Source organism: Eleutherodactylus coqui, chromosome 1 (genome assembly GCF_035609145.1).
Source record: "Eleutherodactylus coqui strain aEleCoq1 chromosome 1, aEleCoq1.hap1, whole genome shotgun sequence".
Taxonomy (NCBI): domain Eukaryota; kingdom Metazoa; phylum Chordata; class Amphibia; order Anura; family Eleutherodactylidae; genus Eleutherodactylus; species Eleutherodactylus coqui.
The window spans coordinates 94,250,401-94,277,803 of record NC_089837.1 but is presented as its reverse complement, the minus strand read 5'-3'; the positions used below and the strand labels follow the sequence as shown (position 1 = coordinate 94,277,803).

The following is a 27,403-nucleotide window of genomic DNA, read 5'->3' as shown; positions in this document are numbered from 1 at the left end:
TCTCTTCTACCTTCGAATTCTAAACTCTAGTACTGTACCTCCTGATGATCCAATAAATTAATGGTGAATGGCGTAGAGTCAAAGTACTGATCACTACAAATGAGCAAGTCTAAGTACTGATCGGAGTTTAAGTACTGATCTTTACAAGTGAGCGAGTCTAAGTATCTATCATTATAAGTGAGAATCCAAACAAGTTTACAAGTGAGAATCCAAACGGTGATTCTGTCTTGCTTGTATTTAAAACAATTTTGGAGTTGGAGTTCTACTAGTGAGAGTGTTCTACACGTAAGAGTCGAAATCGTAATCTTGTTCTTCTTACATACAAAACATCTCAGGACTCTTAGTTTGGATATTGAATCGCCCTATGTTCTCTTGAAACCATCTTGGGTAGAGCGTTCTTGTTATCTAAAAATATTACTTTTTATTCCTATTGAGTGGAAAACAATTCCAGGCCCCCATTGGTATTCACCTCCTATAACCATCAAGTGTTTGGAGGGACCTGGTATATGTGTGTTGTCATTGTAGTACCCAGTATATGTGTTTTAATACAGTCATTAATAAATATACGTTTTTAGTGTTAGTCACGTCTGTGAATTACACAATAAGCAATGACTGCAATAGATACTATAACAAACATGCTTCAGCACCTGACACTCCATATTTGTAAACAAATGCATAATGAGTTTTTGTACTAACCGCATAAAAATCCAAGTGCACAATTTGATCAAATCCATGTATGCCCATCCGCCACGTTAAGGCAAACCTTAATGGATATAGACTCTATAGACCCTCTGTTTAGACTAAAAAGCCTTCACATGAATGGGAAAGCTGGGTACCTGGCTTATATGCTATCACTGAACCACTTGAAACAGATGTGAAAGTGGTGTGCATGACACAAGTACAGGCAGCCGCTACTACACAATGTACTGTTCCCTAGAGGGACATAAATTTGTATTTGTGTCATTTTTAATTTATTCGGGATAACTTGTGGAAAGCGCCTAAGGGTTTTTCTTGTCCACATAAATGTAGGAATAATAAAAATGAAACTATCAATAATAAAAATAAAGAGAATACTGTTTGTAACATGAGTCAAATACAAGGGGTATTTAAGTGTGGCTTACCTAGATGCAAATGTTGCACCATGATCACTAACGCAAGGAAAGAAGTTCCTCTTTGCCATTGGTAAAACACGTCATAACACGCTTCTCTCCCACTTACTGTAGTGGGCAAAATAAATTTGTTAAGAATGAAAATACTGCCTAAATTTTTGATAACTCCCTTGCATAACTCCCCTACGTTAATTCCAAAAAAGTTTTTACCACACTTCGCAGGATTGTATTACGTGTTTTGCAGAGGGACACCCTGCCCAGGATTAGATTGGAGACGCTGTGCCTTTCGGTGAGCTGGGGAGGAGTAGCCTTACCCCACCTCTATAACTATTATCTGGCTGGCCAATTGGTATACCCTGGATGGTGGCTGTCTTCACCAGATTATAATACAATAGTGGGCCTGGAGTGCAGGATGAAGGGCCCTGCCCAGAGCCTGAGGGGGCTGTTGTTGTGTGGCCCCTTCCTCATCTTCTGTTGTCCCGTTGCCCACTCGCCCATGCTGGTAAAATCAACATCTGGCACCCGACTTTGCAACTGACCAGTAAGGAGAGAGCCACGTGGTTCCTACAACCCCCCCCCCCCCCCCCTATGCAGCATAAATGATGGACTGTGAGCTGAATGATGAGCGTTCAGTGTAAATAGCAGCCCTTCGGTACTGAACGACCGCTATGTTAAGTGAATGGGCAGGGGAGAGCGAGAAGAGAAATCTCCTCCTGTCACCCCGCTGTGAGTCAATGATACTCACTCCTGTGCAGCAGCGCAGGAGCAAGTATCTGCAGGGACGAGTGTCAGGCATCGTTTGCCCGACATTCGTCCCATTTAAATGGGCCTTTCTACCCCTTCTATAGCTGCATATAACCAACGACTTGCCTGAGCATTCCTGTTTTAGATACTACCACCTGGGGAAAGCAGTTAGGGCCCAATTTGGGGGCTTATCCAAACAACTGTCTCTGACACGGCTGGAAGGCTTGGCGCAGTTGTGCAACCTTGTTAAACCATTGTCTAGTTTCTATGCCAGTTTAATGCAACATCTCACCCCGCTGAGTGAGAAGGCCACGCAGAAATGGGTTGCTGATATCCTCGATGTGCTATCTAGGAAAGATAGAGACATATTAGGTTTTGATCCTCCTTTGATTAGCGCTGGGGAACAGATTCATCGAGGTCTGCACTGTGTATACTATACCCCCTCCAGGCTGCACAGTATGGGTTTGCTCCCTTCAGCTATGCCGTGGTGTCTGATTGCTGAGAGACTATTGCAGGGACATTCTCACATTCATGGAAATGCATTTAGGTTCCCCGAGGATCATGTACCCTGAAGTGTGCCTCTTTGGGCTTGTTGGAGACCGGTGGCTGCAGCAACTAGCATGTTATATAAATTGCTGCTTTTTTTATGCTAAAAAAGTATTTTTACTAAACAGGAAAGCATGGATCCAGGTGGTAAATTCTGCAATCCCAATGTACAAGCTAACATATATGGCCAGGGGATGCCTGGAGAAATTTGCCAAGATCTGCGGTGGCTGGATGAACTGCCCTGCAACAGGAGCCGGAGCACCTGTCTATTAAGGGGGAAATAAGTTGGAGGACACCCACTTGACCACTCTTTTAAGCTAAATCCTATTAAAGAGTCATGCTGTGTGGTTGGGGTGGGGGTGTTCTTGTTGTTTATCTTTTTCTTTTTTCTCCTTTCTCCTGTTGCACTTGGTCTCTGGACTTGTAGTCCCTCTCTTCTCTATGGTTTTATGATTAGAAACAGCTGGCAAAGGTAAAATAACATTTTCTAGCCAAATATTATGTATCAGGAGGAATGTACGCACATACATCGGTAATAATAGTATTTCTGTTTCCTTATTTATGCAATTTGATGTACCACTGAGATGGACACCCACTGTGCCAGATGCCTCTGTCTATTTGTTCATTATATTGGTTAAATAAAAGTTCCTTTAAAAAAAAAAAAAAAAACAAGAAGACAGAATCACCTGTGGCCGAGCACTTTTCCAATCACGGGCACAACATAGAACACATGAAAGTTATACTTAAAGGCAATTTCAAATCACAAAGCCATAGAAGAATTAGGGAGTACAAATTTCTACCAACTTTTGACACTTTCAACAAATGGTTAAATTCTTCAAAAGGATTCATGCATGACTGGGAAGTATGAAAAATCTATAGCACAGATAACATTTTAGAATTTTAGAGGGTGCTAGATAGGCATCTGACACCTGTAAAAGGAGAAGTAAGCGTTAACACCTGAGTGGTGTAGCAGGAAATGGCTACAAGAGAGCCATTTCCTGCCAGAAACAGGGAGATGTTGGCTGAGAGAGCCAGAGAGGCGGTGAAGGGAGCATACATGTATGCTGTGGAATAAAGCTGTCAGAAGCCAGAGTTTTAAAAAAATTCAGTCTGCTGGAGCATATTTTCGTGCAAGATACACCACTTCCTAACCGTGTGAATGGTAATCCAGAGGCGAGTAAACCCCCCTTGTCACATATGGTGGAGGATGCGCTGGCACAACCTAAAGTGGCACACAAAGAGCAACATGTTAAGTGGATGTCTGCTGGGAGCAGTGCAGCTGCATGCAGCATTTAAAGGGCCAAGAGGCCGAGTGTTGGGTTGCTGCTGAAACAATATTTAAAGGGCCAGGAGGTCAAAGCCATGGTTTCCTTGGAGGGCAACAAAAGAGTTCAAGCGGAGGACGACGTCTGCAGGAGGCAAGTTAGTGAACTTGTTGCATTTGTTCATTTTGGACTGAGAAGTCAAGATGGTGGGTAGTGCGTGAGGCAACCAAAAAGTGCCATGCTGGGGGTGTCTACAAATGGATTTGTGTATGTACGGATGTCCAGTGGCAAAATGGCCAGTAAAACCCCACTGGTCTGTGTTGGAGGCTGACTGCAGAGCTTTGAGGGCACAGCAGGAGGTGTCCCTGCCAAAGGACTGTGACAAAAATCTGGAGAAGACTTGTATCCTTCCTATCTCTCGTTTTTCTTCTTTCGCTCTTACATAGGAATTTTGGATTAGTGTGTCTGGGTATTTCGTATCTCTAAATCTATTATACAATATCTTGGCCTGTTTTTCAAAAACCTCTAAGGAGGAACAGTTTTGCCTTATTCTTTTGAACTGTCCGTGTGGGACATTTGTTTTCCATGTTTTAGCATTGTTGCTACGGAAATCGAGTAGACTGTTCGCATCAACTTGTTTAAAATGTGTCCGAGTTTGGATCGCACCTTTCTCAATATTTATGTCAAGATCAAAAAAAGTGATGTTAGTTGGACTATAAGAACCTGGAAACTTAAGGTTCCAAGAATTTAAATTAAGTTGATGTATACATTTTTCAACTTCCTCAATGGTACCTAGAGATGAGCGAATGTACTCGTCCGAGCTTGATACTCGTTCGAGTATTAGCGTGTTCCAGATGCTCGTTACTCGTAACGAGTACCACGCGATGTTCGGGTTACTTTCACTTACCTCTCTGAGACGTTAGCGCGCTTTTCTGGCCAATTGAAAGACAGGGAAGGCATAACAACTTCCCCCTGCGACGTTCAAGCCCTATACCACCCCCCTGCAGTGAGTGGCTGGGGAGATCAGGTGTCACCCGAGTATAAAAATCGGCCCCTCCCGCGGCTCGCCTCAGATGCGTTGTGAGATAGCTGAGGGACAGTAGTATCGTGTTGGAGCTGCTGTAGGGAGAGTGTTAGGAGTTAGTGTAGGCTTCAAGAACCCCAACGGTCCTTCTTAGGGCCACATCTAACCGTGTGCAGTAGTGTGGAGGCTGCTTTTAGCAGTGTTGCACTTTTTTTTTTTTTTGGTATATCGGCCGTGCAGAGCATTGCGCCCTGCAGTAATAGTCCAGGGACAGAAGTGTGGAGGCAGGGAGAGCGTTAGGAGTTAGTGTAGGCTTCAAGAACCCCAACGGTCCTTCTTAGGGCCAAATCCAACCGTGTGCAGTAGTGTGGAGGCTGCTTTTAGCAGTGTTGCACATTTTTTTTTTTTGGTATATCGGCCGTGCAGAGCATTGCGCCCTGCAGTAATACTCCAGGGAGAGAATTGTGTAGGCAGGGCCAGAAGACATATATTATAGATTGAATATACGCAGTGGTCCTTTGGAAAAAAATCTTGAAAAAAAAATCTATTTGGCCTGCCTGTCACTGTGCTCAGTGTTCTGGGTCCGTGTGTGCTGGGGGTAGTAGTTCTCCAAATAAATACGCAGCCAGCTAAGTGTTACAGCAGGCTTGCGCCAAATTATTTCCTGGCTCTGAAATCACCGGTCTGTTGCAGTTAATAACAGTGCAACACTGCAGTTCCGTGACACACACATCAGGGACAGAAGACATATATTATAGATTGAATATACGCAGTGGTCCTTTGGAAAAAAATCTTGAAAAAAATCTATTTGGCCTGCCTGTCACTGTGCTCAGTGTTCTGGGTCCGTGTGTGCTGAGGGTAGTAGTTCTCCAAATAAATACGCAGCCAGCTAAGTGTTACAGCAGGCTTGCGCCAAATTATTTCCTGGGGTTCCGTAAACGAAGTCAGCCTCCAACCACAGGCCAATAAGCGGCACATTTAATTACAGCGTTCTGTTTCTGCACTACTGCTAATACACCATGCTGAGGGGTAGGGGTAGGCCTAGAGGACGTGGACGCGGGTGAGGACGCGGAGGCCCAAGTCAGGGTGTGGGCACAGGCCGAGCCACTGCGGTGGCCAGGGGTAGAGGCAGGGCCAGACTGAATAATCCACCAACTGGTTCCCAAAGCGCCCTCTCGCGCCATCCCACCCTGCAGAGGTCAAGGTGCTCTACGGTGTGGCAGTTTTTCACAGACGCCTGACGACCGACGAACAGTGGTGTGCAACCTTTGTCGCGCCAAGATCAGCTGGGGAGGCACCACCACCAGCATGCGCAGGCATATGATGGCCAAGCACCCCACAAGGTGGGACGATGCCCGTTCACCGCCTCCGGTTTGCACCACTGCCTCTCCCCCTGTGCCCCAACCTGCTACTGAGATCCAACCCCCCTCTGAGGACACAGGCAGTACCGTCTCCTGGCCTACACCCACACCCTCACCTCCGCTGTCCTCGGCCCCATCCAGCAATGGCTCTCAGCGTAGCGTCCAGACGTCGCTAGCGCCGCAGTTTGAGCGCAAGCGCAAGTACGACGCCACGCACCCGCACGCTCAAGCGTTAAATGTGCACATTGCAAAATTGATCAGCCTAGAGATGCTGCCGTATAGGCTTGTGGAAACGGAGGCTTTCAAAAGCATGATGGCGGCAGCGGCCCCGCGCTACTCGGTTCCCAGTCGCCACTATTTTTCCCGATGTGCCGTCCCAGCCCTGCACGACCACGTCTCCCGCAACATTGTACGCGCCCTCACCAACGCGGTTACTGCCAAGGTCCACTTAACAACAGACACGTGGACAAGCACAGGCGGGCAGGGCCACTATATCTCCCTGACGGCACATTGGGTGAATTTAGTGGAGGCTGGGACAGAGTCAGAGCCTGGGACCGCTCACGTCCTACCCACCCCCCGAATTGCGTGCCCCAGCTCGGTGGTGGTATCTGCGGGGGTGTATGCTTCCTTCACTAAACCCTCCTCCTCCTCCTCCTACGCAACCTCTATCTCGCAATCAAGATGTGTCAGCAGCAGCACCACGTCGCCAGCAGTCGGTGTCACGCGGCGTGGCAGCACAGCGGTGGGCAAGCGTCAGCAGGCCGTGCTGAAACTACTCAGCTTAGGAGAGAAGAGCCACACGGCCCACGAACTGCTGCAGGGTCTGACAGAGCAGACCGACCGCTGGCTTGCGCCGCTGAGCCTCCAACCGGGCATGGTCGTGTGTGACAACGGTCGTAACCTGGTGGCGGCTCTGCAGCTCGGCAGCCTCACGCACGTGCCATGCCTGGCCCATGTCTTTAATTTGGTGGTTCAGCGCTTTCTGAAAAGCTACCCCTACTTGTTATACCTGCTCGGAAAGGTGCGCCAGCTCTGCGCACATTTCTGCAAATCCCACACGCACGCTGCCACCCTGCGGACCCTGCAACATCGGTTTAATCTACCAGTGCACCGACTGCTGTGCGACGTGCCCACACAGTGGAACTCTACGCTCCACAAGTTGGCCAGACTATATGAGCAGCGTAGAGCTATAGTGGAATACCAACTCCAACTTGCGCAGCGCAGTGGGAGTCAGCCTCCTCAATTATTTACAGAAGAGCGGGCCTGGTTGGCAGCCATCTGCCAGGTCCTTGGAAAATTTGAGGAGTCTACCCAGATGGTGAGCGGGGATGCTGCAATTATTAGCGTCACCATTCCTCTGCTATGCCTCTTGAGAAGTTCCCTGCAATACATAAAGGCAGACGCTTTGGAATCAGAAACGGAGGCGGGGGAAGACAGTATGTCGCTGGATAGTCAGAGCAACCTCATGTCTATATCTCAGCGCGTTGAGGAGGAGGGGGAGGAGCATGAGGAGGAGGGGGAAGAGACAGCTTGGCCCACTGCTGAGGGGACAGATGCTGCTTGCCTGTCATCCTTTCAGTGTGTATGGCCAGAGGAGGAGGAGTAGGAGGAGGGGGAGGAGCATGAGGAGGAGGGGGAAGAGGCAGCTTGGCCCACTGCTGAGGGTGCCGATGCAGCTTGCCTGTCATCCTTTCAGCGTGTATGGCCAGAGGAGGAGGAGGAGGAGGAGGAGGAGGATCCTGAAAGTGATCTTCCGAGTGAGGACAGCCATGTGTTGCGTACAGGTACCCTGGCACACATGGCTGACTTCATGTTAGGATGCGTTTCTCGTGACCCTCGCGTTACACGCATTCTGGCCACTACGGTTTACTGGGTGTACACACTGCTCGATCCACGGTATAAGGAGAGCCTTTGCACTCTCATTCCCGAAGAGGAAAGGGGTTCGAGAATGATGCTATACCACAGGACCCTGGCGGAGAAACTGATGGTAAAATTCCCATCCGACAGCGCTAGTGGCCGAAGGCGCATTTCCGCGGCCCAGGTAGCAGGGGAGGCGCAGAGATCAGGCAGCATGTACAGCGCAGGCAGGGGAACACTCTCTAAGGCCTTTGACAGCTTTATGGCTCCCCAGCAAGACTGTGTCACCGGTCCCCAGTCAAGGCTGAGTTGGCGGGAGCACTGTAAAAGGATGGTGAGGGAGTACGTAGCCGATTGCAGCACCGTCCTCGGTGACGCCTCTGCCCCCTACAACTACTGGGTGTTGAAGCTGGACACGTGGCCTGAGCTCGCGCTGTATGCCCTGGAGGTGCTTGCTTGTCCTGCGGCTAGCGTCTTGTCAGAGAGTGTGTTTAGTGTGGCTGGGGGAATCAACATGGATAAGCGTACCCACCTGTCAACCGACAGTGCTGACAGGCTTACACTCATCAAGATGAACAAAGCCTGGATTTCCCCAGACTTCTCTTCTCCACCAGTGGACAGCAGCGATACCTAAGCAATACGTAGGCTGCACCCGCGGATGGAAGCATCGTTCTCTATCACCATCCAAAACGGGGACCTTTTCGCTTCATCTATCTGTGTATAATATTCCTCCTCCTCCTCCTGAAACCTCACATAATCACGCCGAACGGGCAATTTTTCTTAGGCCCACAAGGCTCAGTCATATAATTTTTCTAAACAATTTTTATACGTTTCAATGCTCATTAAAGCGTTGAAACTTTCACCTCAACCAATTTTTATTTTAACTGGGCTGCCTCCAGGCCTAGTTACAAATTAAGCCACATTAACCAAAGCGATTAATGGGTTTCACCTGCCCTCTTGGTTGGGCATGGGCAATTTTTCAGAGGTACATTAGTACTGTTGATATAGCAATTTTTTGTGGGCCCTCGCCTACAGTGTAATCCAATTAATTTTTAGCCCACCTGCATTGAAGCTGACAGTACCTCAGCTGTGCTGGGCACTGCAATGGGATATATTTATGTACCGCCAGTGAGTTCCAGGGAGCCACCCATGCTGTCGGTCCACACGGAGTTGTAACTGCATGTGTCCACTTCTATAGAACCCCAGTCTGACTGGGGCATGCAGTGTGGGCCGAAGCCCACCTGCATTAAGCACGACATTACTACCTCAGCTGTGTTGGGCAATGCAATGGGATATTTCTATGTACCACCGGTGGCTTCCTGGCACCCACCCATGCTGTGGGTCCACAGGGAGTTGTAAATGCATCTGTTTCCACTTCTAAAGAACCCCAGTCTGACTGGGGCATGCAGTGTGGGCTGAAGCCCACCTGCATTAAGCACGACATTACTGCCTCAGCTGTGTTGGGCAATGCAATGGGATATGTTTATGTACCGCCGGTGGCTTCCTGGCACCCACCCATGCTGTGGGTCCACAGGGAGTTGTAAATGCATCTGTTTCCACTTCTAAAGAACCCCAGTCTGACTGGGGCATGCAGTGTGGGCCGAAGCCCACCTGCATTAAGCACGACATTACTACCTCAGCTGTGTTGGGCAATGCAATGGGATATTTTTATGTACCGCCGGTGGCTTCCTGGCACCCACCCATGCTGTGGGTCCACAGGGAGTTGTAAATGCATCTGTTTCCACTTCTAAAGAACCCCAATCTGACTGGGGCATGCAGTGTGGGCCGAAGCCCACCTGCATTAAACATGACAATACTACCTCAGCTGTGATGGGCAATGCAATGGGATATTTGTATGTACCGCCGGTGAGTTCCAGGGAGCCACCCATGCTGTCGGTCCACACGGAGTTGTAACTGCATGTGTCCACTTCTAAAGAACCCCAGTCTGACTGGGGCATGCAGTGTGGGCCGAAGCCCACCTGCATTAAGCACGACATTACTACCTCAGCTGTGTTGGGCAATGCAATGAGATATATTTATGTACCGCCGGTGGGTTCCAGGGAGGCACCCATGCTGTGGGTGCACACAGAATTCCCATTGCGGAGTTGTACCTGCCTGTGACTATATATAAAAAACCGCGGTCTGACTGGGGCATGCAGACACCTTGACAGAATGAATAGTGTGTGGCACATAGGTTCCCCATTGCTATGCCCACGTGTGCAGCTCCAGATGGAGGTGGCACAGGATTGGATTTCTCATTGCTTCTGTACAGCATTGTGGGCTATCGCCCCGCCACTTTTAAAGAGGGTCGCTGCCTAGCCGTGCCAACCCTCTGCAGCGTGTGCCTGCTTTTCCTGTGGCAGACGCACTTATAAATAGACATGAGGGTGGCGTGGTATGAGGGCAGCTGAAGGCTGGGCAGGGACAGTTTGGTGTGCGCTGTGGACACTGCGTCGTGCGGGGGGGGGGGGGGGGGGGGTTGGGCAGCATGTAACCCAGGAGAAGTGGCAGCGGAGTGTGATGCAGGCAGTGATTGTGCTTTGTTGGAGGTAGTGTGGTGCTTAGCTAAGGTATGCATTGCTAATGAGGGCTTTTCAGAAGTAAAAGTTGTTGGGAGGGGGGGGGGCCACTCTTGCTGCTATTGTGGCTTAATAGTGGGACCTGGGAACTTGAGATGCAGCCCAACATGTAGCCCCTCGCCTGCCCTATCCGTTGCTGTGTCGTTCCCATCACTTTCTTGAATTGCCCCGATTTTCACAAATGAAAACCTTAGCGAGCATCGGCGATATACAAAAATGCTCGGGTCGCCCATTGACTTCAATGGGGTTCGTTACTCGAAACGAACCCTCGAGCATCGCGGAAAATTCGTCTCGAGTAACGAGCACCCGAGCATTTTGGTGCTCGCTCATCTCTAATGGTACCGTCCTATATAACTATCACATCGTCAATGAAACGCTTATAAAAGCGGATGTGAGAGTCGGTAATAGATTCCTCAAATGCCCCCATGTACAGATTAGCAAAACAGGGGGCACATTTAGTGCCCATAGCTGTTCCACGGGTTTGAATATAATATTGTTTCCCATATTTAAAATAGTTATTATGTAAAATAAAATGTTAACCATCCAAAATAAATAGTTTCTGGTTAGTGGGCATGGAGTTATCTGTTTTATGGAAATGAGCCACTGCTTGTATACCCTCTTGATGGGGGATATTTGAATAAAGGGTGCAAACGTCCAAGGTTACCCAAATATATGTTTGTTGCCACTGTATTGACTCCAAAAGGGTTAGTAAATGTGTCGTGGCCTTCAAATAAGCTTCTAATTTTTGAACTATTCTTTGAAGTTGATTATCGATATACTGGGACAAATGGCTAGTGAGGGAACCAATACCGGAAATTATTGGTCTGCCAGGGGGATTATTTAATGACATGTATTTTTGGTAAGAAATAAAAATACGCTGTTCCTGGGTGAGGGGGACATAAGAAAAACCTTTCATCTTTAGAGATGTTTGCAGTCAGACAGAGAAGCAAGCAGAGGTCTTGAAAGGCATACTGGGTTACAAGGAAAACCAGAAAGCACTTCATGAGCAAGTGGTGATCCAGCTACAGATGAGCTGGGATGAAGAAATTGAATTATATGAAGCCCAGATCTGGGACCTTAAGCAGACTCATGTGCTAGATATGGGGGAATTGTCCCAACGGTTATAGCAAGCTGAAAAAGTGAAAGAAACCTTGGAAGAGGTCAAACATGCTATGGAAAATTAGTGTAGTGAGCTGACGCATAAGCTGAAGCTGCTGCTGAAGGACCAGCAAGAGTCTGTATGCAAGAGGGATGCAGTAGAGAAGCAGCTTCAAGTACAAATCGCTGAAGCTGAATTGACTACAGGTGGAGCTCGAGGCTCAGAGTGAGGAGTCTCAGAGGCTGGTGCAAGAAGAGACGCAGTAGAGGCTAGGTCTTCGTGCACACCTGAAGATAATGCAAGATGAGAGAGATGTTTCCTCACGCGGTTAGAAGAAAATGCAGAAGCTTCAGGTTGACGTGTCGGTTCTGGAAAATAAAATGGAGAACAGTGCTGTGTGCTTGGATTCTGCTGAAGAGCAGAAAAAAATTGAAGCTACAAGGCAGCAGTATGAAGAGAAGACAGCTGCCTATGGTAAGCTTGAGAGATTTAAAGTAAGTCTTCAGCAAGAGTTAGAAGATGTTTCTGTGGTGCTTGGTCTGCAAAAGGAGCTTGCGTCCAAACTCAGAAAGATGCAGGAAAAATGTGAATAATAGCTCACTGAGGAGAAAATCAGGTCTGCAAAATATGCCACTGAATGTGAGCGTGCTGAAGAAAGAGACTGAAGTGTTAACTTTGACACGCACCCTGCAAGTGACAGAGAAAAAGGTGCTGTTCCAAAAGTTCACCAAGAATTTAAGCATGAAGATGAAATGCTGGGGAGCAAAGTGTCATGTTGCTGAAAAGAGGGTTCAGAGACTACTACGGTATAGGACCCAGTTCAGACAGTGAGTAAAAGAAAAGAAGGTCTTGTGGAAGATTCCTGATAAGGATGCTGGAAAGCAAACTCTGGTATAAAGAAAACGCAAGGGCGTAGTCCAACAACCGGTGGCTAGAATGAAGAATTGTAAAAATAAGACACAAGTGGTGAAGCATGCCAAATTATGTGAAGGTGACCTGGGCGCTGCAGGTGAACAGTTTGTAAAGACTGGGACAGTCTGGAGGAAATAAATCACCTCTGCAAACAAGAGAAAAGTCATTAAGGTGAGAGCTGAGCAAAAGATGAAGACCAAACAGAACTCTGAAGTACAAGAGGCCATGGAGAAGGCAGAAGGGGAAACTGCTGAAGCAGAGAAGGCCACTAAGGTAGCAGAGATTAGGAAAGATGCCTCAGAAGTTACAGGTGAAGAAAGTCCTGCGGAGGTGATAGCTAGGCAAGGGCCAGTTAAGAACACAAAAAAAAGGAAAACGTTCTTAGTGTTTCAGAACATGAAGAAAGTGGCAGTCATAGTCTCACACAAAGAGACCCCCGAGCCTGGAGCAGGGCAGTGTCAGACTAGCCTGCAGAGGGTGCTAGATAGGCATCTGACACCTGTAAAAGAAGTAAGAGTTAACACCTGATTGGTGTAGCAGGAAATGGCTACAAGAGAGCCAATTCCTGCCAGAAACAGGGAGACGTTGGCTGAGAGAGCCAGAGAGGCAGTGAAAGGAGCCGCATCAGGGACTGGAAGCCTGAGATCCTGTGCGGACGGGTTGCATCTGTCACCCTGTCTGATGGAGGAAGATTCCCTCCAGACGCCCTAGGCAGGGTTAGTTGCAGGACCCTGTGGGCTGTAAACCCAAAAGCTCTATGGACTGTGTATGTATAATATACCTTATGCTGTGGAATAAAGCTGGCAGAAGCCAGAGTTAAAAGGAACTTCAGTCTGCTGTAGCATGTTTTCATGCAAGGTGCGCCACTTCCTAACCGTGTGGATGGCGATCCAGAGCCGAGTGAACCCCCCCTTGTTACATCCCCTAATACTAATTCAGGGACCATAAAACCTACATATCTTTACCAGTAGACTATTTAAGTATTTAATTTCTCTATTCATCCTGTTGTGGTATTCTTTTAAGTGCAAATTAATCACATCTATGTCTGTGCCTTGTCATAAGAATGTGTATATGTATTGTAGCAACACGGGGGTTACTTAGTATACCAATGGTCACTTTCACTCCTCTGTTAGTTTATTTAACATAAGTTTTAGCAGAACAGAAACGACTGGGTCTCCAGATAAATTATAACGTTTGCAAAGTCCATCAATATAATCCTCCAACAGTCCACAGGAGAAGCAATCAAGTCCACAACTCAGCCAAACAGCAACAAGTCCGTTCACCTTCACAGACCTATAGTAGTCCAGAAGCGCAGCTTATCGCCATGCCGTAGCGTCTCCAGACCTCAATCCTAGGGCCAGAGTTTCCCAAACGTCCTGCCAGGACAACGTCTCTCCGCCTAGTCACAGCGTCTCTCTCTGCTTACAACAGGAGTCAGGTTGACCAGAAGTCTGGTCACAACACAAGTCTGGTTCTCCCAGACACACACACCTCCTTCTCACTTCCATCTGACTCTTTACATAGTTTGCTGGTTCAGGTGTAAGATCTAGCCTGGAGTAATTTAGGACCGATCTATATAACAGAAGCTAACAACCTCTGTGACATATATCTTCTATTCCATACCATACCTGTGGGTGTTTCCCCTTTTCTCCGACACCAGAATGCCTGTCTGTGTCCCCCTACAGGCCATTCTCTATCGTGCACCTCTACAGTATGCATCCCTCTTCGGATCTGTTTCATTATGCCTGAGAAGTTTGAAAGCTCGCTATAACATCATGCATTTTTGTTAGCCATTAAAAGGTATCATATGTACGAGATTAAGTGGTTTCTCTTGCTGGGAGCAATCACATTTTGTTCTACTGGCTAACATGGTACCAAACTTTTTGAAGTATTTAGTTACTCGGTACTTTCTTTCGAGGGCCACTGGCAATGCATCCTCATATTACAACAATCTGCCACCCTTTGCCCACCTCCCGGGTGCTGGTCAATAGTTTCCCACCTTTAGCCAGTTGCTCCCCAAACCCTTCCCTTCTTAGAGAGACCCTACACAACATCTGAGGACACATGAACAACAAGAAAACAAGAGCAAAACCGTACCCCCCCCTTTACATAAGGATCAAACATAAATAAGTATGCAGATAAGTTGGCGTTGATTTAAGTTGCCCACCTTGTCGTTTTATAGCATGAGTTAGGAACAAGGAAATAAACAGCCACCTTATCGAAATGGAAAAACTGACTACCAAGTAAAGTAAAACTCTGTATCTGGTTCTTTCCTGTTCAGAAGACTGCTTCCATATAAAATAGTTGAATGCTGCACCCCAGATAATAGTTTTACAATTAAATTTCAAAACTAGAAGAGCTATACTTTGCCAGAAAGATGAAAAAAGTGTCTCTGTGCCAAAAAAACTGTGTAGGAACAACGGTCACTGATAAAGAGGTGAACAGTAATTATTGGGAAACATTTCTGTAAATAATACAACTGATCTGCTCACTCAGCCACCCCGTTCTCTTATAAATACAGGTGCCATTAACAGGCACGCTGCAGCGCTTCTTGGGAAATTCTTCACATGGTGTCCAGTACGAAATAAGGATGACTTCCGCTTTCCAAGTGTTACTGTGCCTCTGCCTGTTGGGTAAGCTCAGACATCGTTTACTACATGCCCACACAATGGCGCTCATTGTTAATTCATGATGAATATCTGTAAATTACATATTTATAATCTGATTTCTTGAAAGAGGTTTTCAGATTCAGATAATCCTTTTTTGGTTGGATCCCAGCAGCGGGACACCCTCATAGTCAACTGTTATTGCTGTGGCTGTTACTTCACCATTACTCATGTAACAACCATAAAACCTGCAGCCATAATTATTAAAGCTGATTAATATTTATGTAGTCATGACCCTTTTTAGTATCTTTTTCTCCTGACAGTGAGTTTGAATACATGTCCCCTTTCTGGCCTGACTCCTCCTAATTGCAGTATCTCCTGTATTGTTCTAATGGCAACTTTGGTCTCAGGCAATTTAATATGTAAAGACTACAAGGCAACAACTGTGATTGAAACCTTTAAAAAATGACAGTCAATTTTAATAATGTCCAATTTAGAGGGTTTTTTTGGGCAAAAATACTATTGATAACCTATCCTGAGGATCGGTCATCAATAGTTGATGGGCAAGGGTGCGCCACTTGGGAACTTCGACAATCTGATGAACAGGTGCAAGTTATCAGCACTGCAAATAAACAGGGGTTGGACCAGAAGCCGCTGCTCCGACCCGTGTGTAGTGGTTGGCACTTGTAATCGCAGATGCAGCTCTCATTGAATTCAATGAGACCCCAGCCTACAGTTACAAGTGCCGGCCACTACATTTCCACTCCAAGCCAGGTATATTTGCGGTGCTGACAGTGGGCGCTCAATCAGCTGATAACCTGGGTTACCAAAATATAGTTTTTAGTGATACCATTTTGAGGATACATACATTTTTTTTATCGCTTTTTTTAATCAATTTTTTTCTTGGAGTCGGGGGCTGAGCAAAAAAGAGTGCAATTCTGGTATTGCATTTTTTTTCTGCTATGCAAAATTATTAATGTGATATTTTAATATACTTTTCACAATATACTTTTATGACTCGGTGATCTCAATTTTTTTTATTAATCTTTGTGATGACTGGGAAAATGTTTTCCTTAACCCCTTGAGTGGCAGGCCCGGAAATTTTCCGGGACGAGCTCCACTGCTCAAAGCCATACTGCCCGGAAGATTTCCGGGCTATGTATCACTATGGGAGCTGCAGAGCACAATGCCACAAGCTGTGACAGTGTGCTCTGCCTGCACAGACCCACAGAGAATAAAGCAGGGGCTTTGAAAAACCAGCAGAAGATATTGCCGATATGTCGGCAAACTCCTGCACTGGTTTGTTTACAGGTTGCCATAGAGACCATCGGCTTGTCAGAAGCAAGCCGATGGTCTCTGTGGCAGGGAGAGCTGGTGCTTGGCTGTCAGAGGACACCTAGGTACCTGCTCTTGCAGCAGAGATCAGAAAAAAACTCCGATCTCTGCTGTGTTAACCCTTTACATGCTGCAGTCTATGTGACTGCAGCATGTAAAGGGCTGTCACTGCAGCATGTAAAGGGCTGTCACCATCGGACCCCCGGAATGTGATCAGGGGGTCCTGATGGGTCCCTGTGGAAGTCCCCTAAAGGGACAAAAAAAAAATTAAAAAAAAAAAAAAATTATAAAAAAAATTATAAAAACACTTGTCTCCCTTTACTTTGTAAAAAATCAAAAATACAATCACACATGTGGTATCCGTGCGTCGTAATGACCCAGAGAAGGAAGTTAATACATTATTTAAGTTAATACATTATTTAACCCCTTAATCACATGCCCCCTTTTTTTCTTTTTTCCCCATTTCTTTTTTTCCTCCCCCCTGTTTAAAAAATCACAACTTGTCCCGCAAAAAACAAGCCCTCACATGGCCATGTCAATGGAAAAATGAAAAAGTTATGGCTCTTGAGACGCAACTGCAAAATTAGTTGAAATTCAATAATTAGACCATTTTAAAAAACCTGCCCTGGTGGGCACGACAGGGTGGTAGGAAACCCGCCACTCAAGGGGTTAAAACGTTTTTTTGTTTTTTTTTGTAATTAAAAAAAAAAAACATTAATTCCTGTTTGGAGCACGGGTTCCAAATTTGCTTAACCTCGACAACAACTTAATCCATATCCTATTCCTACCTGTTGTGGTTGATGGGAACAAGTTTTCGAAAATGCATAAATCTGTATATCACCGCTGTATTTGGCAATGTTACATTTTAATTATATTCTTGAAAGACAAATAATTTGAAAAAAACCCAAAACATTACTTTATTTTTACTTATTTTTATTTGCTATAGCCGACTTACACTTGCGATCATTTGATCACTCACACAGCATAATGCGTTATAATTAGAGATGAGCGAGCACGCTCGGATAAGTGTTCTATTAAGACGTTCCACATGCATCATATTGTAGGGACAAATCTGCTGAGTTATTATCCCAAACAGAAATTTATTAAGACTGGTATTCCCAATGCCAGTCTTAGTACAGTTTCCCCAAGCGCATGATGTGCTAAATGCATGAAAAGGCGAACACCACTTCAGGTATTACACACATTCCTGGCACCTTGATGCACCTTCTCAAAAAATGTAAGCCAGGTCTGACCTGGCGTACATTTCTGGTATTTATGCCAGTTTATGGCATACATTATACATAAATCTATCAATCTGGGGTGGCCACACCCCCTCGTGACAAAGATATCTCGTATAAAGATAATTTTCTTTATGAATTTTATGTTACTTTTATGATTATTCCTTAACCTACAATTTTCCAGGGCTGAGCTACACAGCGCCCCAAGGGAGAAATGTAGGTTGGTGTGTGACATCAGATATTGAAGACAAAAAGTGCAATGATCTTGCAAACTCTTTCACCGTCAATCAAATTCACCTAAAATGTGTGAAAAAATCCAGCACTTCGGACTGCATGAAAGCTATCAGTGTGAGTACATCTTCATGGAAGTCCATGGCCATTCATAAAGTAGTGGCTTGAACCAGGTACAACTGCTGAACAATGAAGTAGATTTCTCTCCAAATCATATCTTGTAGTGTTACCTGAAACCAGCATGCCTGGAAATATAGACTAGAAAATTAGAGAATGGCTACAAAGAGAATCTCCAGCTCTGGGGACGGTGTAATTTTAAATCTATCCAGCGGTGGCGCTGCAGGGGAATGGAGCATTTGTTGCAGGAATCACCCATAGATTGAGCTGATATTGTCGAGGGAACTTTCTAACAAAAGTAAAATAAATGATATCAGTATCATTGATGAGCCTATTGTTTTTCAGGATGGAGAAACAGATGCTATTTCTCTGGATGGCGAAGATGTTTTCGAAGCTTCGTTAAATCCTTTTAATCTGAAGCCCATCATGGTTGAAATTTCTTTTCAGAGAGGTGAGCACTAATCTCATGTGTCTAGAGTTATTATTTTTTCATTACTGTCAAAGAACAAGGTTAGGCCATCCATAGTAGATTGCCAAGGGTCTGCCTCCATTCCCACTGCAGTGGCCAGGTTTGGTATTACATGCAAAGCTTCCATTCACTTCAATGGGAACATTGCCTGCAATACCAAGCTTTGCCACTGCAGTACAAATGGAACTGTCTTCTTCATGAAGAAATGAGCTCAGTGCACAAGAGCATTTGGCCTGCTAATCCACTGGGATGTCAGTCGGTAGACTACCACTGATTTCCTATTGATGGCTTATTCTGTGGATAGGTCATCAGTAGTTTACAACTGGACAACCCCTTTAATTAGCCTGCATACAACACTCCTACATGTTTGACCATACAAATCATTATGGAGTACAAGATTATCTACCTAACAGCATGTGAAGTGACTACATCAGAGTGGGAGTGTAGAATGCAGTAATGGTTTAGTTGAGGAATTTCTGATTTAGTTTTAACAACCAAAGTTAAAGGGCTTATCCCAAGTTTTATTTCCTAGCCACATGACATTCAACAATCATAAGAATAGGAGTCCCGAAGTTAGCTTCTGCACTAAGATCTTGTCACAACTGGTAGGTCACTTCAGTCATTTGTGTTACAAAATGTATATATTCTGGAGTGTCATTGGCCAGGACCTAACTTTGAGTTAGGTATACAAGGAACAGATGCCTGTTTGAGAATGCTGTATTGTGAAATATATTGCCCTAAATATGTGGCACCTGGTCTAAATTTAGCTTCATTCTTACAGAACTTTTTTTTTTTTTTTTTAAAGCTCTCAATTTAGCAGATCTGAGTCCCTGTCAAAAAGAACGTCAGCGTGTAAACAAAAAAGACAAATCCCTTTTAGCAGCTTTTGTGCCCGAGTGTGATGAATGGGACAACTATAGTCCAAAGCAATGTCATGGCAGCACCGGTTACTGTTGGTGCGTTAATGAAGATGGTAAAGAGATTGATGGCACAAGAACTCCACCGACACAAAAATCTCCTACGTGTGAAGATCAAAGTAAGTAATAGTTCTCAGTTTTATTTTGTAATCTATATATATAAAGCTGAAAGCCCTCACTGACTCACTCACTGACTGACTGACTGACTCACTGACTGACTCACTGACTGACTCGCCAAAAGTTCTCCAACTTCCCAATGTCGCAGAAACATGAAATTTGGCGCAAGCATAGATTATCTCCAAAATAGGAAAAGAAATTGGGTCCCAACTCGATTATTCAATTCTAGCGCAAAAGAATTGGCGTCGAAATTTAACGTACATAATCTAAGTCACTCACCTCCCAATGTCATAGAAACGGGAAATTTGGCACAAGCATTGATTATGTCATAAATAGGAAAAGTTAATTGGTCCCAACTCGATTATTCAATTCTATGCGCAAAAGAATTGGCATCAAAATTTTACGTACGTAATCTAAATCTCTCACTTCACAATGTCATAGAAACGTGAAATTTGGCAGGAGCATTGATTATGTCATAAAAAGGAAACGCTAATGGGTCCCAACTCGATTATTCAATTCTATGCGCAAAAGAATTAGCGTCCAAATTTTACGTGCGGAATGTAATTTTCCCACTTTCCGGTGTCATAGAAACGGGAAATTTGGCACGAGCATTGATTATGTCATAAATAGGAAAAGCGAATGGGTCCCAACTCGATTATTCAATTCTAGCGCAAAAGAATTGGCGTCGAAATTTTACGTGCGGAATGTAATTTTCTCACTTACCGGTGTCATAGAAACGTGAAATTTGGCACGAGCATTGATTATGTCATAAGTAGGAAAAGCTAATGGGTCCCAACTCGATTATTCAATTCTATGCGCAAAAGAATTAGCGTCCAAATTTTACGTGCGGAATCTAATTTTCTCACTTTCCGGTGTCATAGAAACGGGAAATTTGGCACGAGCATTGATTATGTCATAAATAGGAAAAGCTAATGGGTCCCAACTCGATTATTCAATTCTATGCACAAAAGAATTAGCGTCCAAATTTTACGTGCAGAATGTAATTTTTTCCCTTTCCGGTGTCATAGAAACAGGAAATTTGGCACGAGCATTGATTATGTCATAAATAGTAAAAGCTAATGGGTCCCAACTCCATTATTCAATTCTATGCGCAAAAGAATTAGCGTCCAAATTTTACGTACGGAATCTAATTTTCTCACTTTCCGGTGTCATAGAAACGGAAAATTTGGCACGAGCATTGATTATGTCATAAATAGGAAAAGCTAATGGGTCCCAACTCCATTATTCAATTCTATGCGCAAAAGAATTAGCGTCCAAATTTTACGTGCGGAATGTAATTTTCTCACTTTCCGGTGTCATAGAAACGGGAAATTTGGCACGAGCATTGATTATGTCATAAATAGGAAAAGCTAATGGGTCCCAACTCGATTATTCAATTGTAGCGCAAAAGAATTGGCGTCAAAATTTTACGTGCGGAATGTAATTTTTTCACTTTCCGGTGTCATAGAAATGTGAAATTTGGCACGAGCATTGATTATGTCATAAATAGGAAAAGCTAATGGGTCCCAACTCAATTATTCAATTCTATGCGCAAAAGAATTAGCGTCCAAATTTTACGTGCGGAATGTAATTTTCTCACTTTCCGGTGTCATAGAAACGGGAAATTTGGCACGTGCAATGATCATGTCATAAATAGGGAAGGCTAACGGGTTCTAACTTCATTATTCAATTCTATGCGCAAAAGAATGTGTCCAAATTTTACGTACATAATCAAAATCTCTCACTTCCCAATGTCATAGAAACATGAAATTTGGCACGAGCATTGATTGTGTCATAAATATGAAAAGTTAATGGGTCCCAACTTGATTATTCAATTCTATGCGCAAAAGAATTAGCGTCCAAATTTTACGTACGGAATCTAATTTTCTCACTTTCCGGTGTCATAGAAACAGGAAATTTGGCACGAGCATTGATTATGACATAAATAGGAAAAGCTAATGGGTCCCAACTCGATTATTTAATTATATGCGCAAAAGAATTAGCGTCCAAATTTCACGTATGGAATGTAATTTCTTCCCTTTCCGGTGTCCTAGAAACAGGAAATTTGGCACGAGCATTGATTATGACATAAATAGGAAAAGCTAATGGGTCCCAACTCGATTATTCAATTCTATGCGCAAAAGAATTAACGTCCAAATTTCACGTATGGAATGTAATTTCTTCCCTTTCCGGTGTCATAGAAACAGGAAATTTGGCACGAGCATTGATTATGTCATAAATAGTAAAAGCTAATGGGTCACAACTCCATTATTCAATTCTATGTGCAAAAGAATTAGCGTCCAAATTTTACGTACGGAATGTAATTTTTTCACTTTCCGGTGTCATAGACACGGGAAATTTGGCACAGGCATTGATTATGTCATAAATAGGAAAAGCTAATGGGTCCCAACTCGATTATTCAATTATATGCGCAAAAGAATTAGCGTCCAAATTTTACGTGCGGAATGTAATTTTTTCACTTTCTGGTGTCATAGAAACGTGAAATTTGGCACGAGCATTGATTATGTCATATATAGGAAAAGCTAATGGGTCCCAACTCGATTATTCAATTGTAGCGCAAAAGAATTGGCGTCGAAATTTTACGTGCGGAATGTAATTTTTTCACTTTCCGGTGTCATAGAAACGGGAAATTTGGCACGAGCATTGATTATGTCATCAATAGGAAAAGCTAATGGGTCCCAACTCAATTATTCAATTCTATGCGCAAAAGAATTAGCGTCCAAATTTTACGTATGTAGTCTAATTCCTCACTTCCTGATGTCATTTTATATAAAGGAAACGTCGCATGGTTACCTCCCCGTGGTATTTCCTAGGTAACGCAGAGAACTATGCAAAATGGTGATCATATTTTTTTCCTCAGTATCTCTAAAGTAACCACCACTTCATAAGCTTTTCCGTGTGAACACCAGATAAACACCAGTACCAAATTAACTCGGGCGAAGCTGGGTATATCAGCTGGTATATATATAAGGGTGCATTCACACGAACGTATATCGGCTCGGTCTTCACGCCGAGCCGATATACGTTGTCCTCGTGTGCAGAGGGGGGAGGATGGAAGAGCCAGGGCCAGGAGCTGTGCTCCCGCCCCCTCTCTGCCTCCTCTCCGCCCCTCTGCACTATTTGCAATGGGGAGAGGCGGGACAGGGGCGGGGCTTATTCCCGGACCTTAGCCCCACCCCCGTCCTGCCTCCTCTCATTGCAAATAGTGCAGAAGGGCGGAGAGGAGGCAGAGAGGGGGCGGGAGCACAGTTCCTGGCCCTGGCTCTTCCATCCTCCCCCCTCTGCACACGAGGACAACGTATATCGGCTCGGCGTGAAAACCGAGCCGATATACGTTCGTGTGAATGCACCCTAAGGCCTTAGTCAGACGGGCGTTTTTAGCCGCGATTTGCGCATGCGCATGCGTCCGGCGATTTTATAAAACCATTGCTTTGCAATTGTATCGGACACATGAGCGCTTTTTATGCGCTCGTCCGATAAATTATAGAACAGAAATCGCAGATCGCACCTATCTGCAATCTGCGATTTCTGTTCTCTTCTCTATATGCGCTCAATGGGGCTGGCGGCAGCAGCGCCGACCTCATTGAGAACATATAGAAGACAAATCATTCTTCTCTGCCACAGCTGTAACAGCTGTGACAGAGAAGAACGATGTTTGCCCATTCAATTCAATGGAGCCGGCAATACAGCCGCTCCATTGAAAGCAATGGGCTGCCGGCGTGCGCAGGGTGAATTGTCGGGAAGGGCTTAAATATATAAGCCCTTCCCTGCAATTCATCCTAAAATGTGTTAAAATAAAAAAAAATTGTATACTCACCTTTCCGCTGCAGCCGGAGTCCAGCCGCGGCCGCTGTCAGTTCTCCTGAACTGCTTCTCGGCACTATTCAGCCGGCGGGGCTTTAAAATCCCCGCCTGCTGAATGATCTGCCTCTGATTGGTCACAGCCCTGACCAATCAGAGGCAGGTTTCACTCACACACCCATTCATGAATTCATGAATGGGTGAGTGACTGCTGCCTCTCAGCGCTGAGCCAATCAGGGGCAGGTCTGACTCACATCCATTCATGAATTCATGAATGGGTGTGAGTGAGACATGCCTCTGATTGGCTCAGCGCTGAGCCAATCAGGGGGCAGGTCTGACTCACACCCCCTTCACACCCACTGCAGGACGGCTGCGCGGAGCGCCGGCTGCCGGGAGAAGGTGAGTATATATATATTTTTTTATTTTTACACAGTTTAGGATGAATTGCAGGGAAGGGCTTATATATTTAAGCCCTTCCCGACAATTCATCCCGGCCTCGCCCGCAGCGCATTGCTTTCAATGGAGCCGGCTCTATTGCCGTCTCCATTGAATGCAATGCGCTGGACAGCTCCGGCCCGTTTCTAATGAAACGCGGCTAGGAGCAGATTTTCGGGCGATTTGCACGCACCGGTCACGCGATTTGCGGATGCGCATCCGTCATGCCTGAAAGCCCTCACTGACTCACTGACTGACTGACTGACTCACTGACTGACTCACTGACTGACTCGCCAAAAGTTCTCCAACTTCCCGATATCGTAGAAACATGAATTTTGGCACGAGCATAGATTATCTCCAAAATAGGAAAAGTAATTGGGTCCCAACTTGATTATTCAATTCTAGCGTAAAAGAATTGGCGTCGAAATTTAACGTACATAATCTAAATCTCTCACTTCCCAATGTCATAGAAACTTAAAACTTGGCACGGGTATTGGATATGTCATAAATAGGAAATGTTAATAGGTCCCAACTTGATTATTCAATTCTATGCGCAAAAGAATTAGCGTCCAAATTTTACGTACGGAATCTAATTCTTTCACTTTCCAGTGTCATAGAAACGTGAAATTTGGCACAAGCATTGATTATGTCATAAATAGGAAAAGCTAATGGGTCCCAACTCCATTATTCAATTTTATGCGCAAAAGAATTAGCGTCCAAATTTTACGTACAGAATGTAATTTTCTCACATAGAAACGTGAAATTTGGCACGGGCATTGATTATGTCATAAATAGGAAAAGCTAATGGGTCCCAACTCCATTATTCAATTTTATGCGCAAAAGAATTAGCGTCCAAATTTTACGTACGGAATGTAATTTTCTCACATAGAAACGTGAAATTTGGCACGGGCATTGAATATGTCATAAATAGGAAAAGTTAATGGGTCCCAACTCGATTATTTAATTCTATGCGCAAAAGAATTAGCATCAATTTTACGTACGGAATGTATTTTTCTCACTTTCCGGTGTCATAGAAACGTGAAATTTGGCAAGAGCATTGATTATGTCATAAATAGGAAAAGCTAATGGGTCCCAACTCCATTATTCAATTCTATGCGCAAAAGAATTAGCGTCCAAATTTTACGTACGGAATGTAATTTTCTCACATAGAAACATGAAATTTGGCACGAACATTGATTATGTCATAAATAGGAAAAGCTAATGGGTCCCAACTCGATTATTCAATTCTATGTGCAAAAGAATCAGCGTCCAAATTTTACGTACGGAATGTAATTTTCTCATTTTCCGGTCTCATAGAAACGTGAAATTTGGCACGAGCATTGATTATGTCATAAATAGGAAAAATTAATGGGTCCCAACTAGAGATGAGCGAACGTACTCGGATAGGCACTACTCGTCCGAGTAATGTGCCTTATCCGAGTACCTCCCCGCTCGTGCTGAAAGGTTCGGGAGCTGCCGCTGCTGACAGGTGAGTCGCAGCGGGGAGCGGGGCAGAGCGGGCGGGAGAGAAGGAGAGAAAGATCTCCCCTCCGTTCCTCCCCGCTCTCCCCTGCAGCTCCCCGCTCCGTGCCGGCACCCGAACCTTTCAGCACGAGCGGGGAGGTACTCGGATAAGGCACATTACTCGGACGAGTAGTGCCTATCCGAGTACGTTCGCTCATCTCTAGTCCCAACTCGAATATTCAATTCTAGCGCAAAAGAATTAGCGTCCAAATTTTACATACGGAATGTAATTTTCTCACTTTCCGGTGTCATAGAAACATGAAATTTGGCACGAGCATTGATTATGTCATAAATAGGAAAACCTAATGGGTCCCACTTCGATTGTTCAATTCTAAGCGCAAAAGAATTAGCGTCCACATTTTACGTATGAAATCTAATTCTCTCACTTCCTGATGTCATTTTATATAAAGGAAACGTCGCATGGTTACCTCCACGTGGTGTTTTCTGGGTAACACAGAGAACTATGCAAAATGGTGAACATATGTTTTTCCGGTATCGCTAAAGTAACCACGACTTCATAAGATTTCCGTGTGAACATCAGATAAACACCAGTACCAAATTAACTCGGGCGAAGCCGGGTATATCAGCTAGTCTATATATATAAAGACGAAAGCACTCACTCACTCACTGACTGACTGACTCGCCACTAATTCTCCTACTTCCCGATGTCGTAGAAACATGAAATTTCGCACAAGCATAGATTATGTCCGAAATAGGAAAAGTACAGGGGCCCGAACTCGATTATTCAATTCTAGCACAAAAGAACTAGCGTCCAAATTTTACGGACAAAATCTAATTCTCTCACTTCCCGGGGTCATAGAAATTTGAAATTTGGCACGGGCATTTATTATGTCATAAATAGGAAAAGTTAATGGGTCCCAACTCGATTATTCAGCTTTAAGCGCAAAAGAATTAGTGTCCAAATTTTACATACGTAATCTGATTCTCTCACTTCCTAATGTCATAGAAATTTAAAATTTGGCACGGGCATTGACTATGTCATAAATAGGAAAAGCTAATGGGTCCTAACTCGATTATTCAATTATAAGCACAAAGGAATTAGCGTCCAAATTTTATGTACAGAATCTAATTCTCTCACTTGAAATTTGGCGCGAACATTAATTGTGTTATAAAAAGGAAAAGATAATGGGTCTCAACTCGATTATTCTATTCCAAGCGCAAAAGAATTAGCGTCCAAATTTTACGTACAGAATCTAATTTTCTCACTTCCCACAGTCATAGAAACTTGAAATTTGGCACGAGCATTGATTATGTCATGAATAGAAAAAGTTAATGGGTCCCAACTCGATTATTCAATTCTAAGCGCAAAAGAATTTGTGTCCAAATTTTACATGTGAAATCTAATTCTCTCACTTCCCAATGTCATAGAAACTTAAAATTTGGCACGAGCATTGATTATGTCATAAATTGGAAAAGCTAAAGGATCCCAACTCGATTATTCAATTCTAAGCGCAAAAGAATTAGTGTCCAAATTTTATGTACGTAATCTAATTCTCTCACTTCCCGATGTCATTTTATATAAGGAATCGTTGCATGGTTACCTCCATGTGGTGTTTTCTGGGTAACTCAAAGAGCCATGCAAAATGGTGAACATATTTTTTTCCTGGTATCTCTAAAGTAACCACGACTTCATAAGATTTTCCGTGTGAACACCAGATAAACACCAGTACCAAATTAACTCGGGCGAAGCCAGGTATATCAGCTTGTTGGTTATATTTGTCATATGAATATTACACTTCAACTGCTGTTTGTATATGAACAGCACTAAACCACAATGATGGCAACACATACACACTGCTTAAAGGAAATAGAAATAAGAAAATAGCACATTCTTAAAAACAAGTTTTATTTATTCCTATCTTTCACATATTAGAATAAATATAACACTCATTTCTGCAGCTCACTTTCATCTTTGCTGAGTAGATTAGGGTAATCTCAGAGTTATTTTATTATCATTATAGAGGCAGGATAGCGACACTACACTAGACACACAAAAGTAGTTGCATGCAGTAACCCTGCTACTTTTATCTTTTTGCGTGGAAGGCGGGAACGCTACAGAACTTACGGTAGCCAAA

The 27,403-nt window shown here is 44.4% G+C and overlaps 1 protein-coding gene across 3 annotated transcripts in view; it reads left to right on the top strand.

Moving 5' to 3' along the window:
* Positions 1-27,403, top strand: part of LOC136622626 (saxiphilin-like) — a 261,639-nt gene that overhangs the window by 177,995 nt on the left and 56,241 nt on the right. Inside the window, exons 1-4 of one of the 3 annotated variants that reach the window (XM_066598114.1) lie at positions 15,016-15,129; positions 17,860-18,023; positions 18,369-18,474; positions 19,298-19,528. The exons of the other annotated variants lie outside the window; for them this stretch is intronic. Coding sequence (XP_066454211.1) covers positions 15,087-15,129; positions 17,860-18,023; positions 18,369-18,474; positions 19,298-19,528 — 544 coding nt within the window. The 5' untranslated portion in view covers positions 15,016-15,086. Of the gene's footprint in view, positions 1-15,015; positions 15,130-17,859; positions 18,024-18,368; positions 18,475-19,297; positions 19,529-27,403 lie in introns of those variants that run through there. 3 annotated transcript variants of the gene reach the window in all.